The sequence below is a fragment of the Oryctolagus cuniculus genome, chromosome 9 (assembly GCF_051225735.1).
Source record: "Oryctolagus cuniculus isolate XC-2025 breed Fujian yellow rabbit chromosome 9, ASM5122573v1, whole genome shotgun sequence".
NCBI classification, from domain to species: Eukaryota; Metazoa; Chordata; class Mammalia; order Lagomorpha; family Leporidae; genus Oryctolagus; species Oryctolagus cuniculus.
The window spans coordinates 62,692,442-62,710,097 of record NC_142875.1 but is presented as its reverse complement, the minus strand read 5'-3'; the positions used below and the strand labels follow the sequence as shown (position 1 = coordinate 62,710,097).

General features: G+C 45.8%; 1 protein-coding gene across 4 annotated transcripts in view; it reads left to right on the top strand.

Moving 5' to 3' along the window:
• ENOX1 (ecto-NOX disulfide-thiol exchanger 1) overlaps nt 1-17,656 on the top strand; it is a 409,938-nt gene that overhangs the window by 162,684 nt on the left and 229,598 nt on the right. Inside the window, exon 1 of one of the 4 annotated variants that reach the window (XR_016212892.1) lies at nt 7,195-7,345. The exons of 1 other annotated variant lie outside the window; for it this stretch is intronic. Coding sequence is in view for 2 of the 3 variants with exons in the window: in XM_089303637.1 (XP_089159763.1) it covers nt 7,288-7,345 (58 nt within the window). In the remaining variant the exon portion in view is untranslated. Of the gene's footprint in view, nt 1-7,194; nt 7,346-17,656 lie in introns of those variants that run through there. 2 more of the 4 variants (XM_089303637.1, XM_051850649.3) reach the window with 2 other exon arrangements.

Below are 17,656 nucleotides of genomic sequence, written 5' to 3'. Positions count from 1 at the left end.
GCTCACTAGGCTAATCCTCCGCCTTGCGGCGCCGGCACACCGGGTTCTAGTCCCGGTCGGGGCACCAGATTCTGTCCTGGTTGCCCCTCTTCCAGGCCAGCTCTCTGCTGTGGCCAGGGAGTGCAGTGGAGGATGGCCCAAGTGCTTGGGCCCTGCACCCCATGGGAGACCAGGAGAAGCACCTGGCTCCTGCCTTCAGATCAGCGCGGTGCGCCGGGCGCTGGCCGCAGCGCGCCGGCCGCGGCGGCCATTGGAGGGTGAGCCAACGGCAAAGGAAGACCTTTCTCTCTGCTGTCTCTCTCTCTCTCTCTCACTGTCCACTCTGCCTGTCAAAAAACAAACAAACAAACAAACAAAAAAACACACACAGAATATTGACTGGACTCCAAATTTCTGTTTAATCCACTGGAAAGATGGGGAAGAGAGCCAGTCTGAGGTGGCAGCAGTATAAGAGCACTACATTTTCCTCGTTTTACATAGCAGGAACACACTAGATAATCTCTAAAAATGCTAACATAAGATATATCAGCATATACACAGGACTTAAGTGTAGGGAAGCAGATAGCAGAGTCACAAGCCACATTCTCTTGTGGTCGGATTCAACCTCCCGCGTTGGGCTGGGTTACAGTGAGTCTCCCTGGGCTGGCAAGGCCACACATTAACCAAGCTGAGAACAATTGGCTGGGACAGAAGTCCCACCTGCACAGGAGGTTCAGTAACTCTGGCAAATAAGTCTCTTTCCTAGTAGAAGAGGAGAAAGGGGGGCTTCTCTGAGGAGCAGAGAGGTAGGGTGACCAGGGCCAGGGTAGCCATTGCTGTTTTTTAGCTTTATGCCGTTTTAAGCTGTGAACATATAATACTTTGATAAATATTCAATTGGCTTAAAGAGTTACTGTGCTCAGAAATAGAGGTTTAAAAAGCAAAGTCACAGTTCCCTCCCCATGCAAACAGAAGCAGGAACAGGGAAAGGAGATGGTGATGGTAGATATTCTTCATGTCTTTCAGAACTCATTCATTTATCCCATGTCTGATAACAAAATAGAGAACTCTGACCCCTCTATCAGCCTGACTCCAGGCAACATTTCCCGCCATCTCCTCCGGGCCCCATATTCTGTGTCTGTGCTGTGCATGGTTACTTAATGTTCTCTTTTCAGCTTCTGATTGGTCTTCACCTGGCCAGGTGACCTGGCCTCTGATTGCTCTTCACCTTCCTTGCACTCGAGTATATGTACACACACACACACATACACACACCCAAATCCCCTGTGCCGCCTCCATCTTCTGCGTATTTCTCTCCCTGTTTACAAAGGAGCTCAACTGCTTGTCGAAGGCAAACCCAAGGGCTGTGGAGCCGAGTGGTCTCCCCTTTCTTCCCAGTCCTGTCGTCCTGCCCTGGGCAGCACTCCACAGGTACTACCTGGGATCACGGTTGGGTTTCAGTTTCCCTGGCTTTGTTCAAGGTGAGGAAGATGATGGGGACAGGAGCCCTGCTGCCCTGGTCTTAGTTCCCCCTCGGGTGCCTGGCAGAGTGCTGCCATATTCCAGGCACTGCCTCCGATCTTCATGGGAGGAAGATGCTGATCGTCCATTAAGTGAGAAATCCCTTTAGTACTGTGGTCCAGGGCTACACGTCTGCATCTGAGTGAGTCATTCCTGGAGAGAAATCCCTGGGTCTACTTCTGAGGAAGCTGATGTGCTGTCCTGCTAAGGGAGCAGAGCCCAGTTGCCTGCATTATGTGCTTGTGCTGTCCTCATGGAGAACATGGAAAATGTAGCAGCTAAAAGGCTGAAGTTTTCTTTGGACTCTGCAGGGGTTCCAGGAAGCCTGCACTGAGGACCATGTTGCAGGCAGGATGTCTCTTCGGCTTCAGGGCAACAGCACAGCCTACTTTTATTTGGCAAGATAAAAGAAACCCTCACCGAGGCCAGAACACTGGTATCAGTGTTCCACAAATCCTCAGTGGTATAGCAAGGCCGCCTCAGGAGGACTGGGATTGATAGCTTCTCACACCTACTTTAGGTGCCTTTTGACTTAATCAGGCTTTGTACTACAGGCCCTAAATCTCTTTATAACCACTCAGCTGATCATCTTGCACATTAGAACAGGATTCATCTAAAACATCTGTAACAGAACACCCAGCAATATTGTGGCACATGCCAACAGTGCCATTCCCCGAAGTTTTTGCAAAGTGCCAGGTGGATCTGTGTGTCCTGGCATGGTGAGGCCTTTAACTTGTGTTGCTAATGGAAAAAAGTGAGTGTGCAGTATGATGACCTCCTCCACACTTTGGCTGGGACGCCCACCTTCTCAATGAGGCCTGCCTGGCCATGCATCTGTAACTGCCAACATCCCTTAATCCCAGGCGTTTTCTCCATCATTGTTGATCCTTACCTGACATGCTAAGGGATTTACTTGTTTGTGATCCATCTCCCCTACTGGAACCTAAATTGCATGGGGGATTTTCATCTATTTTATCTGCTACTTTCCCCCAGGTGCCTTAGAATAACAAAATAGATGAATTTGTATGAAAAAAAAAAAAAAAACTTGACTATTTGCATAGAACAGTTCTGGAAGGCCTCACAGACCTGCCCTCATTATCTCTGACCAGTAAACCAGGGCCCTGGGGGCATGTCAGAGGAAGACTAGCTTTTTGTTGTGTGCATTTGCCACAGATGTGCACTACTTGCTTTTCATTAAAGCATTCATTTATTAGGGAATTGCGCTTAAAGGGAGTTGTGAATGGCTACAGTGAAACCTCGGTGATTGTGTGAGCTCCACTTGTGTTTTCCTGAGCCTGAGATAATGAATTCCGTTCTGAGTTTCCCTTCTTTCTAGAAGTCAGTTGTACATGGGCCAGTGTTCAAAACCATAAACACTGCTCTTCATGAAGCCTTTACTCCCAAACACTTTTCCTTTAGAGCAGTGCCGTCTCTACTTACGTGGCAGTGGGGAAAGGTGGATTTTTAGGCCAGGTACTGTCGCTCCCCCTCTTCGTGGAGGAACGACACAGGACCCTGCGCTGTTCTTTCGTCTGCTCGGCCCTCCCCGGGTTTGCTGCTGGTTCTTCCCGGGTTGGCTACTATCCCTTCCACCTCCGTGGAAGGGCAGTTCCCCCTGCCACATTCCCCACTTCCGCAGGGGAGCGGCACACCGCCGGCCGGCTCTCTCGGGGGCTGCACAGGTGTTCCCTCAGATGTTCCCCTTAGATGTTCCTGGTGAATGCCGTCTCTCTCCTCCTTTATAGTCCTCCTCTGCCAATCCCAACTCGGCTGCCCACACGCCGAGTACGCTGCTCTCCTCCAATCAGTAGCAAGTCCTACAGTTTATTGATTGAACTGGAGGCAGCTGGGTAGAAGCTGTTTTCTTCTCTCCCAGCGCCATATTGTGGGAGAGCAGATGCATAGAATAAGTCTTAATTCCAGTAACTTAGTCCAGTCCGGATTGCTCCCCACAAGGTACATTTACACCTTCTAATTTTCAGCCAAGTGACTGGGGCTGGTTTACTACACCACCCTAGGTCCCTATTCCCTTACCTGTAAAATTTGAATAAATTTTCCTGTGAGCTAAGGCTGTTCTTCAAGCAAAACAAGATCAAATGTGTACTCGTATTTTCAGTGCCTAGCAGTTTCTGGCTAAAGACAGGGATTAATAAATAAAATGGAATGGAATGGAGTGGAGTGGAGTGGAGTGGAGACTCCTCATGATCTCTTTATCACTCACTGCATGGTCACCAGGAAGTTTCTTAGAAATGCAGTGTCCTCGGTGGCAAAAAAACAATCTAAATGAAGGATCCTGGCGAACAACACTCCAGCAGAAGGATCAGGCCATCAAGGAGAGAGGCGCCTTTCTCTGAAGGGAGGAAGGAACCTCCACTGTGATATAGCCTTGACTAAACAAATACAGAGTTGGTGAACTCAAGGGGCCTCCATAGCCTAGACAGCTCATAGCAAGAGTCTCGGGTGATTGCTGACGTCATAAATAAGAGTGCCAATTGTTAAATCAACAACGGAGTCACTGGGTTCATGCTCCCCTCGCAGGATCTCTGTCCTTAATATGTTTATCTATGAAACTCAAAAACAACACTACTAGTCGAACAATACCCTATACCTGGTTCGGTTGTGTGAGTGCAACCTGTTGAAATCCCTGCTTAGTATAGACTAAATTGATCTTCGGTATATGAAGGTAACCGAAAATGAAACGTGATGAAGGGGGGAGAGGGGAGAGGAAGTGGGTGAGGGGAGGGCCATGGGAGGGAGGGAGGTCGGGGGGAAGCCACAACAATGCAAAAGATGCATTTTATATTCTACTTAAAACTATTGGTTGAGCTATGTAATTAATACACAATTACTCTTAGGTGTTTAATTAATGCTATAACTAGTACTCAAATAGTATTTTACACTTTATGTTTCTGTGTGGGAGCAAAATGTGGTAATCTTTACTTAACATACGCTAAATTGATCTTCTGTATATAAAGATAATTGAAAATTAATTGTGATGTGAAAGGGAAGGGAAGAGGGAGTGGGAGAGGGGAGCATTGTGGATGGGAGGGAAGACACGGGCGGGGGGGGGGGGGGAGGCTATTGTGGTCCATAAGCTGTACTTTGGAAATTTATGCTCATTAAATAAATTAAAAAAAAAAAAAAAAAAAAAAAAAAAAAAAAGAAATGCAGTGTCCTGACCTACAGCTGACCTAATGGATGAGAATCGATATTTAACAAAATACACTGGTGACTCCTGTGCCCATTAGTTTTGAGAAGTCCTGCTTCCATGTTTCTTACAGCACTGTTTCAGCCAGGCTTGTATTCATTGTGTTGTTCATTTTCTGTGTCTTATGATGTTTTAACATCTTGAGGCCTCGCAGGCTTGGGGAGGGACCAGCCTTCCCAAGCTTAGCTGATTCCTGGAGAAAGCAGACACCTTGCCCTTGAGCTCACTTGGGGATGCAAACTCACCAACCCAGAATCCTGACCCTCAGCCCCATCTTTGTATCAGATCTTTGCAGTCTGGAACATAATCTGCTGGCCCCACATCTTCCCTGGCCAGGTCCTGGCCCAATCAGAAGCCTCCATGATTGGAAATCGTGCAAAATAGCCAGTCGTCCCCAGCCTGTTCTTTCCCATGGAGACCACAGTGAAGGCCCTTGCCTGCGTTTTCCCTTCACTCCCTCTGCCTTCTAACCAGCCTTGGTGCCTTCCCGTTGGCCCTGCAAGGCTGAAAGTGTCCCCTCCTCCTGAGACCTGGGACACATCCCCCTCCAATGGCAGTCACCTGCTGAGCAGTTGGCCTCACCAAGTGTGAATCAAAGCAGATTCCAGGGACAACTTCAAGTAAGTGTCATCCTCGGCAGAGTCCTCCCTGCAGCCCCCCCACCCCACCCTGGCAAATCTCCGGTTCCTTTGGAGAAGCGCAAGGGTGCCCAGCATAGTCGGGGGCTGCCGGGTGTGCGCCCCACAGGCCCAAACCCCGCAGAATGCTCAGCCACCTCAGAGGCCTGCACTTCCTTTTTAAATAAAGGCGATCAAGGATAACCACGCAGAAGGTTCTAAGTCTGCATCACGTAGCTTGACTGTGTTCAATGGCAATAACACTCCTTACGCACAAGCTTTGGACACTTCAGAAACTGCTATTGTACATGGTCAAGACCCCCAAGATAATGGAACCATTAGAACTGAAATACAAAAACTTAGTTACAGTATTCTATGATGTCGGGAAAACAGATACAACCACCAACACCATTCGTTTCTTCCCATGGTTTCTTCATACAGAATAGACACTTAAGATACAGGAGCAGCTCTCCGGTGGCCACATTTGCATTTGACTCTTGTCTCTTCTGTTTGGGAAAAAATTCTGATATATGGAAGTAAGCTAACTGCCACTGAGGTTAGTGAAAGCAAATATTAAAAGAACATAAAATGGACTTTTCTCTCTGACTCCAAGGAAAATTCAGTAAGGAATATCTATTTCAGAAATGTTTGGTGTTTGTTAGATAAGGTGCTGAGAACAGAAGATACCAATTTTACAGTGAGTTTCCCCTGACAAAAGTTCTTCTGGGGTGCTGTGGCATAGCGGGTAAAGCAGCCACCTGCAGCTCCAGCATCCCATATGGGTGATGATTTGTGGCCCAGCTGCTCTGCTCCCATCCAGCTCCCTGCTAATGGCCTGGGAAAAGCAATAGAAGATGGCCCAAGGACTTGGGCTTATGCCACCCACATGGGAGACCTGGCTGAAACTCCTGGCTCCTGGCAATTGTGGTCATTTGAATGGAATATTTCTGCCTCTCCATCTCCAGCTCTGACTTCAAAATAAATCTTTTTTAAAAAAAATGTTATCTTAGATAACTTTTAACTGCCAGCATGAAGCCTGGCAGTTAAAACACCTGTGTCCCATATCAGTGTTCCTGGGTTCAGTTCCTGGTTCTGGCTCTTGACTCCAGCTTCCCACCAGTGGAGACCCTGGGAGACAACAGTGATGACTCAAGTAATTAGGTTTTTGTCACCCATATGGAAGACCTAGATTATATTCTCCCTGCCTTGGTCTGGCCCAAACCATTGAGGGCATTTAAGGAGTGAACCATTGGATAGGAGCTCTCTTCATCTCTCTGTCTGTCTCCATCTCTCTCTCTCTCCCTACCTCTAAAATAAAATTTTTTATATCTTAAGAAATTATTATAATTTCATAGGAAATTAAAACGTAATTAGCCTCTTGATTAGAAATGTTAGAAGAAGGAGGAAATTTTCATTTGCTGACCTTCTGATTTGTCCTCACTCATGTGCTACGACCATGAAAAGAAGCTTGGACTGCAGATATGTGAATTTGGCCCTCCATAGCTGGCCCCATCCGACACAGCCCCTATCTAAAATTTGACTCATGGCCTGCATGAATGGCAGTGTCCCCTGAAGCCGTAGGCTTCTTTCTAATAGGTGTTTTTGTTTGATCACTTTTTGACCCTTTTCCAAGAAGCCTCATTTCCCCAAGGGAGTCTGGCACTGGAAAAGCGTGTTTGCATCTGTTTAGGGAAATGTGCCTGAAATAATGGCTTATTGGGACCTGAGAACAGAATGGAATGGACCGGATTGATAAGCCAGTTTGAGCAGGCAGAGAGCAAGCCGGGGCCTCCTGTAGCCCTTATAAAAGGGACTGTGCAGCAGAGCAGATCGCAGAGACCTGATCTGGCAGGCCCCATCGTCACTCAGCAAACGCCTGGGTAAAGCCCCGTGCAAAATTCTGCCTCTGACAAATGCCTGCAGGCATGGTATCTCATCTCAGGTTTCACTTACACTTCTAAGATGGTGCGCATTTCTCGGTTCAGCCCTGCAGATACCAATGTGGAGATCGCTCTCCAAGGTACGTCACCTGTTTTGAACTCAGCCTGTCCTTTCGATGACTGCAGAGTGCTTGCTCGTGCTGGTGCTGCCTGTCTGAGCCATCGGGCGGTCTGGGTTGCCAGGATAGTAGGCAGCTTTGCTGACACATGGGGTCACCCAAAGAGAGGGCTTGACACCGCTTCTTCCTCACCACCTGCCCTGAAAATGAACCAGAAGTCAAAACTAAGGAGCTGACATCTCATTTAGAGAAATGAGACGCGGCCCCCAAAAAAGGGGGGCAGGGTGCAGAATATTGCCACCACATGGCTCTCGTGTGCTGTTCTATTGCCTTTTGCTTTTCCTTTTTTTCCTCTTCACTTTTCAGCCAGTAAAATATAGTTCATTGGTTTGTAACCATAGCCTGAAGACTAGTAACGTTGAAATGACAAGAAGGCTCGTAAAATTTAAAAAAAAAAAACCTGAAGTTGGATTAATTCCTGTTTTCATTTTTCTCTGCTGTTTTGTTTGAAAGAAAAAATGAAGGCATTGACCGTATTTAAGTGAGCGTGGTTGAGTATAAACAGGGTCCTGTTTAGGTACAGTGGTAATGAGAGTTTACCTTGTTTTTTCTAATTTAAATCTATCTTTGCACAATTAGCAAATTATTAAATGACCTTTCCTTCAAACTCCACAAGCAATTGCCTGTTCCCACTAATAAGAGAACATGTTTTACAAGGTTCGTGTTGATTAATTGACAAATGCTGATAAAATCAAAGCAGTGCTAAAATGCAGTGCGCCACGTGCAGCATAAATTACATTTGTTCAATAGTGTTTCAAGTGGCTTTACATTTATGGTTTACCTTTCAATAAATAAAGCTGTCTTAATTGAAACATCCATTGTGGGGATTTACCTCTGAAGATGACTGCCAGGAACCACAGCTAGGAGTAGAAATTCCTGTATCTGTGGATACTTTTCTCCCCAATTAAAAGCATTGATTGTTGCAAACATTTTGTAGACAAATGCTTCATATTTCGCCGGGAAGGAACACAACTGCATTTTAATACAGTACTACTGTTCCCTGCATTTCTATTAGCTTCAACTATTAAAAAAATAAAGTTACAGTTTCTGAGCTGCAGGCCTCACCCTGTGTGTACTGAGAGCCTGGCATTCCTAGCCCACTGCCACCCAGTGGTCAACAGCTGCTGGGATGGGCTCCAGTAGAGGACCTAGAGCTGGTGGTGCTGTGCTTCTGTGTCTCTCACAATCAGAGAGGCTTGGCCAGAACCCAGATTCCTGCTTTAATGCAGGAATGAGTTGCTGTCTAGGAAGACCTCTTATACCCTGGGCCAAACCCAGAGGGCCAGAGGTTCTCAGTGGAAGGAGAATGAAGTGGGTTGGGGTGGATAGGAGTATGGGTTGGGAACAGACTGTCTGTCCTACCAGGTTCACACCTTCTGTTGATGAGGCCATTCCCCATGAGGGACTTCTACCTGCTCTCCAGTGCCTCAAGAGCACCATGGTATGTAGGTATAGGGGCCCAACCAAGCTGACAGCTTTGTTTGGACAGTTAAAGATAACCTGCTTCATCTACACTCTTGGGAAATCAGAGACATTGATGTGCTTTGATAAATGAAGTCATTTCAGTTCAAGTATTCATTGGTAGTGCCTGCTGTATGGCAGGCTCTCTGCTGAGCCCTGGGGGTACACATATTAGCCAAGCACTGTCTCCATCCTCAAGTAGCTTATACCTTCCAATCTCATGTCTTAGTAATTGTAATTTGTTATTTGAAAGACAGCTTTACACAACCTGCCATTTTGGAGGGATCTTTCATTGAACACCCAACATGATTCTAGACGTTTGGTAAACATTTTGCATGTTTTCTTTCTTGAGTGTTTGTCAGAAGCCCTAATATTTTCCTGACCCTCTCAGGCAAGTCTCATTTCCACGTTTCTGTGTAAGCTGCTCCAGTTGCTGTTCACCCATGAGTTGTTAATATTTGAGGTTGTTTCAACTGCTGGACCGGGAATGACATTGGAGTTTGACTAGTGGGACTAAACAGAGACTTGAAACTCTGGTCAAAAGGTGCATCACCCTCAGGATGGGCAAGAAGACTGTGGTGTAGGATTATGGGGCTGGGGGAGAGAGGGACTATTTAGAGTCTAAGGGAACCAAGCTGTTTTGGGAATGTAGTTCACAGAAGAGGCAGATTAAACTGGCAAATCAAGACTGAAGATTGAGCAGGAGTTGGATAGGACTACTAAGTGGTAGAATGTCAGGGGGTTGACTAGAAGCTAAGGCTAGAAAGCAGATTGGTGATGAAGGTCGCCAAAAGGCAGCCGGTAAGAGCAGAGCAGAGCAGGTTAACAGGTGAGGAGTTAAAGTGTCAGCCCAGGCAGCATTGAAGCCTTTGAAGGGACAAGGAGCTGCTGGGATGAGTTCAGCCATCACAGACCCTCAGGCTTCAGGATAGAAAATGCAGGAAATGGCTGCACCGAGAACTTGGGTCACAAAATGTAAACTGTGCTTCTTGTAGTCTAGGCCACAGGGCTCCCAGCAGGACCTGCAATGAGATGGAGAGTTCTGAGTTTGGCTTGTCTTGTTTTCTCAGCCCAGAAGTTAGTGAGACAGAGTCGGGTGTGCAGTGGCCACGCACAGATATTCCACTGTACCAGGCTGGGGTTCTGAGGGGGAGGCAGATTCCAAAATGATCTGATTTATATATGGCAATATAAAATGAAATTGCCTGGGGAACTTAATGAAGGAGAAACAAACAAATAAGAAAGCCCAGGACAGACACACAAGGAGGGAGAGGATCATTTGTTTCGGGGATGTCTACAATTGTCCCAGCATTTGCATTTATTTCCTCCCTTGGTTTCTTTTCTTCTGGGATGCTGCTATGCAAGAAGAGGGGCAGAAAGGTGTGGCCTTGGGCAGTTCTAAGAGTGCATGGCTAGGTGTTAGCCCTCTTGGGGACGTTGTGCCTTTGGGGAGCATTTGGAAAGGAAGAAATGACGAGAGAAGGGTTTATGTCGGTGAAAATCTCAGTGAGAAGCCAGCGAAGCACTGTCCCCAATCTCTACCCCTATGGGAGGCTCTCTGATGTTCCTGGGGATGGCTGTCAGTGAAAATAGTTAAGAACGATTATTCTTTGTCACCTTGAGAAAAGTTCTATTGTGTTGGTTGTTGTACCTCAATACACTGAAGTTGTTAAAGACATAGTATTTTAGAAAGTGCCCCACTCCCCATGTTGGGTCAGCGAGGTGTGACTCAGAGCCCCTGCACCACGAGAGACTGGAGCACCATTCCTCACTCTGCGCTTCTCAACCATGTCCCCTGTTTTGACCCTAGGTGAGGCCTTGTCATTACAGTGGTTGTTAAAAATAGAAAATACGGTAAACCCAGAAGGACAAAAACATCTCTTTAGGACATAATATTTTTCTATAGAATCAGAAAATTGGAGTAGGGAACAGTCATGAAAAGTGTTTAATCCAAATCCTTGATTTTCACTCACAGCTGAGAAAACCATAAGCAGCTCAAGCTCCTGCAGTGAGTCCGAGGCAGAGCAAGCCCAGGGCACTCTGTCCCCTGCCTCATGGCCTTGCACTCAGGGAAGAGGTGCAGGGGACACATGGGTCTAACAATCCGTCTTGTGTATGTGGAGAGTAATAAAAGGGTTAAACCCCCAAGGTATGTCTTGTATGCATTCCTGCGACAAATTGACGCTACACCTAGATGATTGAAAGCAATGAACACAGCCGGACTTAGTTGATTGGCTTTCCCTTTCTCTTAAACTCACATTCACACACAGACTCATGCAATGTGTGCATTTAAAAACTACCCATCTGAACAAATGCACCTCATCTTACAAAGCATGCAGAGGCAAAATATAACAGGTCTCTAGCTAACTTCACTCCCCTTAGGTTTTTAACTCTGGGCTCCTTAGCTCCCAGCCCTGTGAAACCCTCTTGGGGTCTCAGCCTCCACTGCTCTCCCTAGCCATTCCCCAGCCATCTTGGCCTGAGCATTGGGAGCCTCTGGTTTCCAGCCTGCAAAGTCACCGCAGCCTTTGACTAGAAGCCAGCGCAAGACAAGCGATGTCTCAGCACCCAGGGACATCCCAGAATGCCTTTCCTTCACCAGGCCCATCCAGGAGCCCTTCCTTTTCCTTCTGTGGCAGAACATAATGCAAAATATGAAGTCTGCCACATGCCTTCATCTCCACTCAAGGTAACAGTGTGATTAGATTAAAAATAATAATAGGGCCAGCACTGCGGCTCACTAGGCTAATCCTCCCTCTCCGGCGCCGGCACCCCGGGTTCTAGTCCCGGTTGGGGCACCGGTTCTGTCCCGGTTGCTCCTCTTCCAGTCCAGCTCTCTGCTGTGGCCAGGGAAGGCAGTGGAGGATGGCCCAGGTGCTTGGGCCCTGCCACCCGCATGGGAGACCAGGAGCAAGTACCTGGCTCCTGGCTTTGGATTGACGCGGTGCACCAGCCATTGCGGCCATTTAGGGGGTGAACCAATGGAAAGGAAGACCTTTCTCTCTGTCTCTCTCACTCTCTCTCACTGTCTAACTCTGCCTGTCAAAAAAATTAAATAATAATAATAATAATAACTTCTCCTTGCCCTCGTGTCCCCTTCTAACAGGTCCTGACACACAGTAAATCCTTGCCAGCCTCTGTAGTTGATAACCCTTTGCAGACACTTTTAAAGGGCAGATGATCCTCATGCAGAAGATTAACTAACTTGTGTCAAAGTGGACTGAGAAGGAATGATATTACAGCTTCATCTCAGTGCCCTGACCACATCCCTCACATACAGGCCTACAGTACTAGTCCTGATCTTTATTTTGGTTATTGAAACATTCTCGCTTTCTCTGGCTACCAAGTTACTTTAACTTCTCTCCAATTCTTGAATTAATTAATTAATTTTTAGTGAGAGAAAGCCGCCCTCCGGTGTTTACTCCCCCGGTGCCCTAGGCCAGGCTGGAGCTGGGAGCTGGGAGCTCAGTCCAGGACTCCCATGTGGGTGGAGGGACCTAAGAACTTGGTCCATCACTTGCTACCTATCAGAGGCTGCCTATCAGCAGGAAGCCAGGGTTGGCACACCCTACCTGATACTGGATGTAGGAGTCTTCATCGGAGTCTTGACCGCAAGGCCAAAGGCCAGTCTCATGTTCTTTCCTTCTTCTTAGCACATATGCTTTCTGAAACATATGGGGTTCTTGGGAGACGGGCAGGCAAGTCTGAAAGAAGCCAAGTAGATTGTTAAGTTTTGTTGCACGTTAGACATTGAGAACTTAAAACTTTTGGATGTCCACACTTGAAAAAATCTAATTTGAAAAGCTTGCTGTGTATGGGTGGTTCCTATTTGCCATGCCTCCCCTCTGCCTGGGCTAATCCTGCTCCTCCTCCGACATCCAACCCAAATGTCATCTCCCCTGGGAAGAATCTGCCCACGCCCACGCTCCCTCTCAGAAGCCTCACCCTTAATTCTGTGCTGCCAGAGCATCCCACGCCACTGATGTGAAGTGCATCTCTCCAGTTCATGGCCGTCGGGCATGGACACCCTCTGCCTCTCCCTGTGGGGCGGGCTGTGGATGCTGCCTGGTTCCTCTTGCATCACCTGTGCCCAGCATGGTGGATGATGTGCCCTGAGAGTTTGATCCATATTTATGGGGCTGAATCAAATTCTGTGAGCACCGGCTCTTTTAATATAAGGGTTCCTGGCTATTGGAAGGTGTGTCAATTAAAAATTGTAATTTAAAAGACACAGTCTTCTGAAATTCCCAGAAGACTTAAATTTTATATATTCTGATTCCAAAGGTAAAAATGTTATATAAACCAGGCATGTATTACCAGGTATATGAGGATCTTAGTCATTTATTTGCCCCCCCCACACCATATCTTAATAGGATTTTTTTCTTTGTCATGAATTTACTTTGCTTTCTGCAAAAGACAGGTACTGGAAGCACTCTATGTAAAGTTAATGTTTATAAGTCAGATTATGTATCAGAATGCACCATGGGCACTGTTTAAAGAGAACATTTTCCAAGTGAAGAATATTCATATGGAAGAAATATTTTCTGAACTTATCAAAGAACTTGTCTTTCATACAGTAGTAGTTTTTCTAGAATGATAAAAGAACCTCTGTATCCCAGGCAGAATTCTCCGGGCATCAGTTGTTGGGCTTTTCCATAATATATTTAAAACACTGAACTTATTCTTAGGGAGGGTTTTAATTGATACAACAGATATTCTTGGCTTACTAATAACTCCTCTCCCTGTCATAAAATTGGTATGTATTATGTATTATTTCTGGTTCAGTTAGTAAAAGCTTAGTTGGCGTGGGCATTTAATGACTTAAACACAAGTCTTACTTGAAGGAACCGGTGTGTTACTCTCTTGAGTTGCAAGAAGACCTGACGGTGCTGTGAATGAATGCTCACTCAGAGGCGGAATGTGGGGAAGGACACTGAGCAGAAATCTCAGCGAGATACTTGCCGTCCAGTGAGCCAGAAACTGCCGCGCGTAGAACTGAAGTTTTACATGAGTTTTTAGTTAAGTGGTTTTTTTTTTTTTTCTTTTCCCAAGATTGGCCGAAGACAATGGGAGGGAGGCACTGGGGACATTGTCATTGGAGTTTATAATGAGTGAGCCAGTCCTTGAGTGTCCCTTTGCGTTCTGAATGCCGGGTCAGTGTTGCCTCTTCCATCTCCCCATGGTAGGCACAGTTGAAGCCCTTTTAATAATGCATTCCCAGAGTTGACAACTCATATTCTTGGCTCTGGAACTACATATTTAACACCCTCTGAGCATACGCCAGGCGGAAAGCCCAGTGCTTTTAGACGGAGGCTCTGCTGTGCATAAATAAAACACTGGAGTGTTGACCTTTCTCAGTAAACAACACGAGAAATGTTGAGTACCTTTAACATTCAAATGCAGCTTTTCAAATGGGCTCTCATTTTCCTGAACAGCTGAGACCTGCCTGCACTAATACCGGGCTAATCTGAGGGCTTGTGACGAGCTTGGGAAGCAGTCAGACTTGGTTCATCTGTGCTTGCTTTAGCTCATGTGCAGAGGCTCTGGGCCCTGTTCTGTTCCATCCACCCCCCCTCCAACACTGGCGTGTTAATTTCCCAGGAGATCCTTCTCGTGTTTGAGCATCTGTATTGCGAGCATCCCATTTGGACCCACATATATGCCTCCACCCAATTTTAATGAAGTAGTAAAGCTGATCTTTATTTATTAGAATTTGATTTCAAGCATAGATAGCCCTCCTCCTACCTCCACCTTCAAAAAAATGTTTTTATTGGCTGTGTCTTTTCTCGCTCCTAAAGTACATCTCAGGAGGAAACCCCCACCTCATTGTGAGATATGATCCAGCTTTCGGTACCCATCTGTGGGATCACAACATGCAGACCCAAGCAGCTGAGTGCAGATGGCATTTACCCAAAGGTGACTATTACTAGCAGACCTGCAGTATTGCCTGGGGGCAGGTAGGTTCTGGGACTGGACGTGGCCTCCAGGTGGGAGAGCTACATCTGACCTCTTCCCCTGGATTAAAAATTAAAATCAGTTAAGAAGCAGGGCTGCTCACTTCTAGCCTAGAGCATCTGGTAGTCTCAGGTCAGTGCGCGTGTTTGAAGGGAGTGGTGTGTCTTTGCTTCACTTGTCCTGCCCTTTGTTGGACTTTTGTCTGTCTATTCTGTTCGGGCCACTAAGAGAACCATGCTACCTGTAATAATCAAAGCTGAGAGACTGAGAAAACCGTATGGCTTTGACAAGAAATGACGTGTGTGAATTCAACTCTGCAATGTCATTCTCAAACAGTTCCCTTGGTTAATAGGGGATTCTGTTTTGTTCATAGTTGTTAGGGGGAAATTGCAAATAATATAGTAAAAATAACTTTTCTGGGTAGAATTTAGTTAACAACCTTTGATTAACATGGAATAACTCCAATTTCTTTAAGCCCACCTTTCTACGTTCAGTACTGTGTACTGCTGAGCTCCCATCTAAGCATCTGAAATATCAGCATCAATAATAGCGCTGTTCTTGAGTCTCCCCTGACTGGCATTTTCGAACAGTAGTAGTTATTTTGTGGAGTGGCCTTGATTTTGGTTTGTCTAGTGTTCTCTCATGATTAAACTGAGGTGATACAATTTTGGCCAGAATACCACAGAGGAGATAGAACTTTCTCAGGCTATCCCATCAGAGGGGACATCATGCCAATGTCTCCTACTAATGCTTTTAACATCTGTTGGATAACATCGTTTGAAGCAGTATTTTCACCTTAGCCAATTCACATCATTAATTGGAACATAGTATCCACCTATCATTCTGATGATTGAGGTTTATGTTTACTATTTTAATAAAAGTCTGCTTTTATAAATATTATATGCATTTTCACCAGGATGAAATAATAGTGCAGTCATTTCTACTGTAATTAACCCTTTTACAGAATTCCATACATCTAAGATTGCTCTGATGTTAGTTTCCTAATAGATAAATTACAGTTTTCTTGAGATTCAGATGAGATGATTTATGTGCCAGTGGTATCAGTCAACAGGCGCTTGGCAAATTTTAAGTAAATTCTGCGGCCGGCGCCGCGGCTCACTAGGCTAATCCTCCGCCTAGCGGCGCCAGCACACCGGGTTCTAGTCCCGGTCGGGGCGCCGGATTCTGTCCCGGTTGCCCCTCTTCCAGGCCAGCCCTCTGCTGTGGCCAGGGAGTGCAGTGGAGGATGGCCCAGGTGCTTGGGCTCTGCACCCCATGGGAGACCAGGAAAAGCACCTGGCTCCTGCCATCGGATCAGCGCGGTGCGCCGGCCACAGTGTGCCAGCTGCAGCAGCCATTGGAGGGTGAACCAATGGCAAAGGAAGACCTTTCTCTCTGTCTCTCACTGTCCACTCTGCCTGTCCAAAAAAAAAAAAAAAAAGTCTGATTTTAGTCATTTTTGTGTTAAAAACACTTATATTCAATCTCAGGGCAATCAGGTATCATAAGTTAGTTAAAGATTGTGGTGAGCACTGTTAGCAAATGTTTACCATTCAAGTGTAAAAATACTTTAGTTGAGATTTTAATCATTTCTATCTTTTCAAGTTAATCACTTGTTTCTACTTTAAAAATTTGTTTTATTTATTTAAAGGCAGGGAGAAACAGAGAGAGAGAGAGATCTTCTATCCACTGGTTTACTCCCCAGATGTCCTCAGTGGCTGGGGCTGGACCAGACCAAAGCCAGGAAGAAGGCTCCACCTGGGTCTTCCACATAGTTGGAAGGGGTTGTGGGCCATCTTCATCTGCTTTCCCAGGCACATCACAGGGAGCTGGATTGGAACTGGGGTAGCTGGGATTTGAACTGGGGATGCCAGCTTTGTAGGCAGCATCTTTAACTGCTATACCATGACACCAGCCAGATGTTTCCACTGCTTTCATTACTCTCCTGATACATACTTTGGATTTCCCATTAATTCGTCTTCTCTTTCCTTTAGTTTTGCATCTAATTTTTAGACTAGCTCATTAGATATAGACTTCTAGTCTAAGGTTTCTGCAGTCTAGATAAGGAACCAGGAACAAGGTTGAAATTGTGTTTCTGGGGTTAAACATTTATGTCTGCCTCATCATTTTAGAATATTTGTTCCTTGTTTCTCATAATTTTTTTGATGTAAGGTGCTCTTATATAACATCAAAGTTTTAAGAGCCAAAGAATTTCCTCAAGATTTAAAAAAAATTCTCTAAAAATGTTCTGTCTGCAGCTGTACAATTTTTACTCTTTCTGAAGCCATTTTCTGGATCTGTAACACTCAATAACAAACCTGTAGGCACATTGAAAGTGATGCGATGTGGCCTGTAATTTCTCACAAGAAAAAAATCTGGCTCATTGGCTCATCTATTCTCTGAACACCTGTCTTTTCCTAAGTAGGTGCTAAGTACACAAGAGTGAACAAGAAACATGGAATGCCTGCCTCCATGGAATTTTAATTTGGTAGGAGAGATGGGCACCAGGAAGAGAGTAAATGGAGGAAAATATATGTTTACGAGTGCAACCAAGAGTATGAAGTCAGTAAGTTATTGGGCAGCAATAATGGATGAAATACAAAACAAGATTAATGGAGTCAGACCAGGACCTCTCAACCAATTCCCTATCTGCAAGCACTGGAGCCAGGAATATCAGAAAATCATATCCTTGTAGCCTTTAGGTTGGGAGACATGAGAGTCCATCTTGCAAACTCCCCACCAATACCATAGCACCAAGCATGGCTTCTTCCAAAATTTCTGGAAGCCATCTCTCCTTTGCTTCCTCCCCTTAATTCATACAGAAGTTATTTGTTGACTCTATAATACAGTGGATAT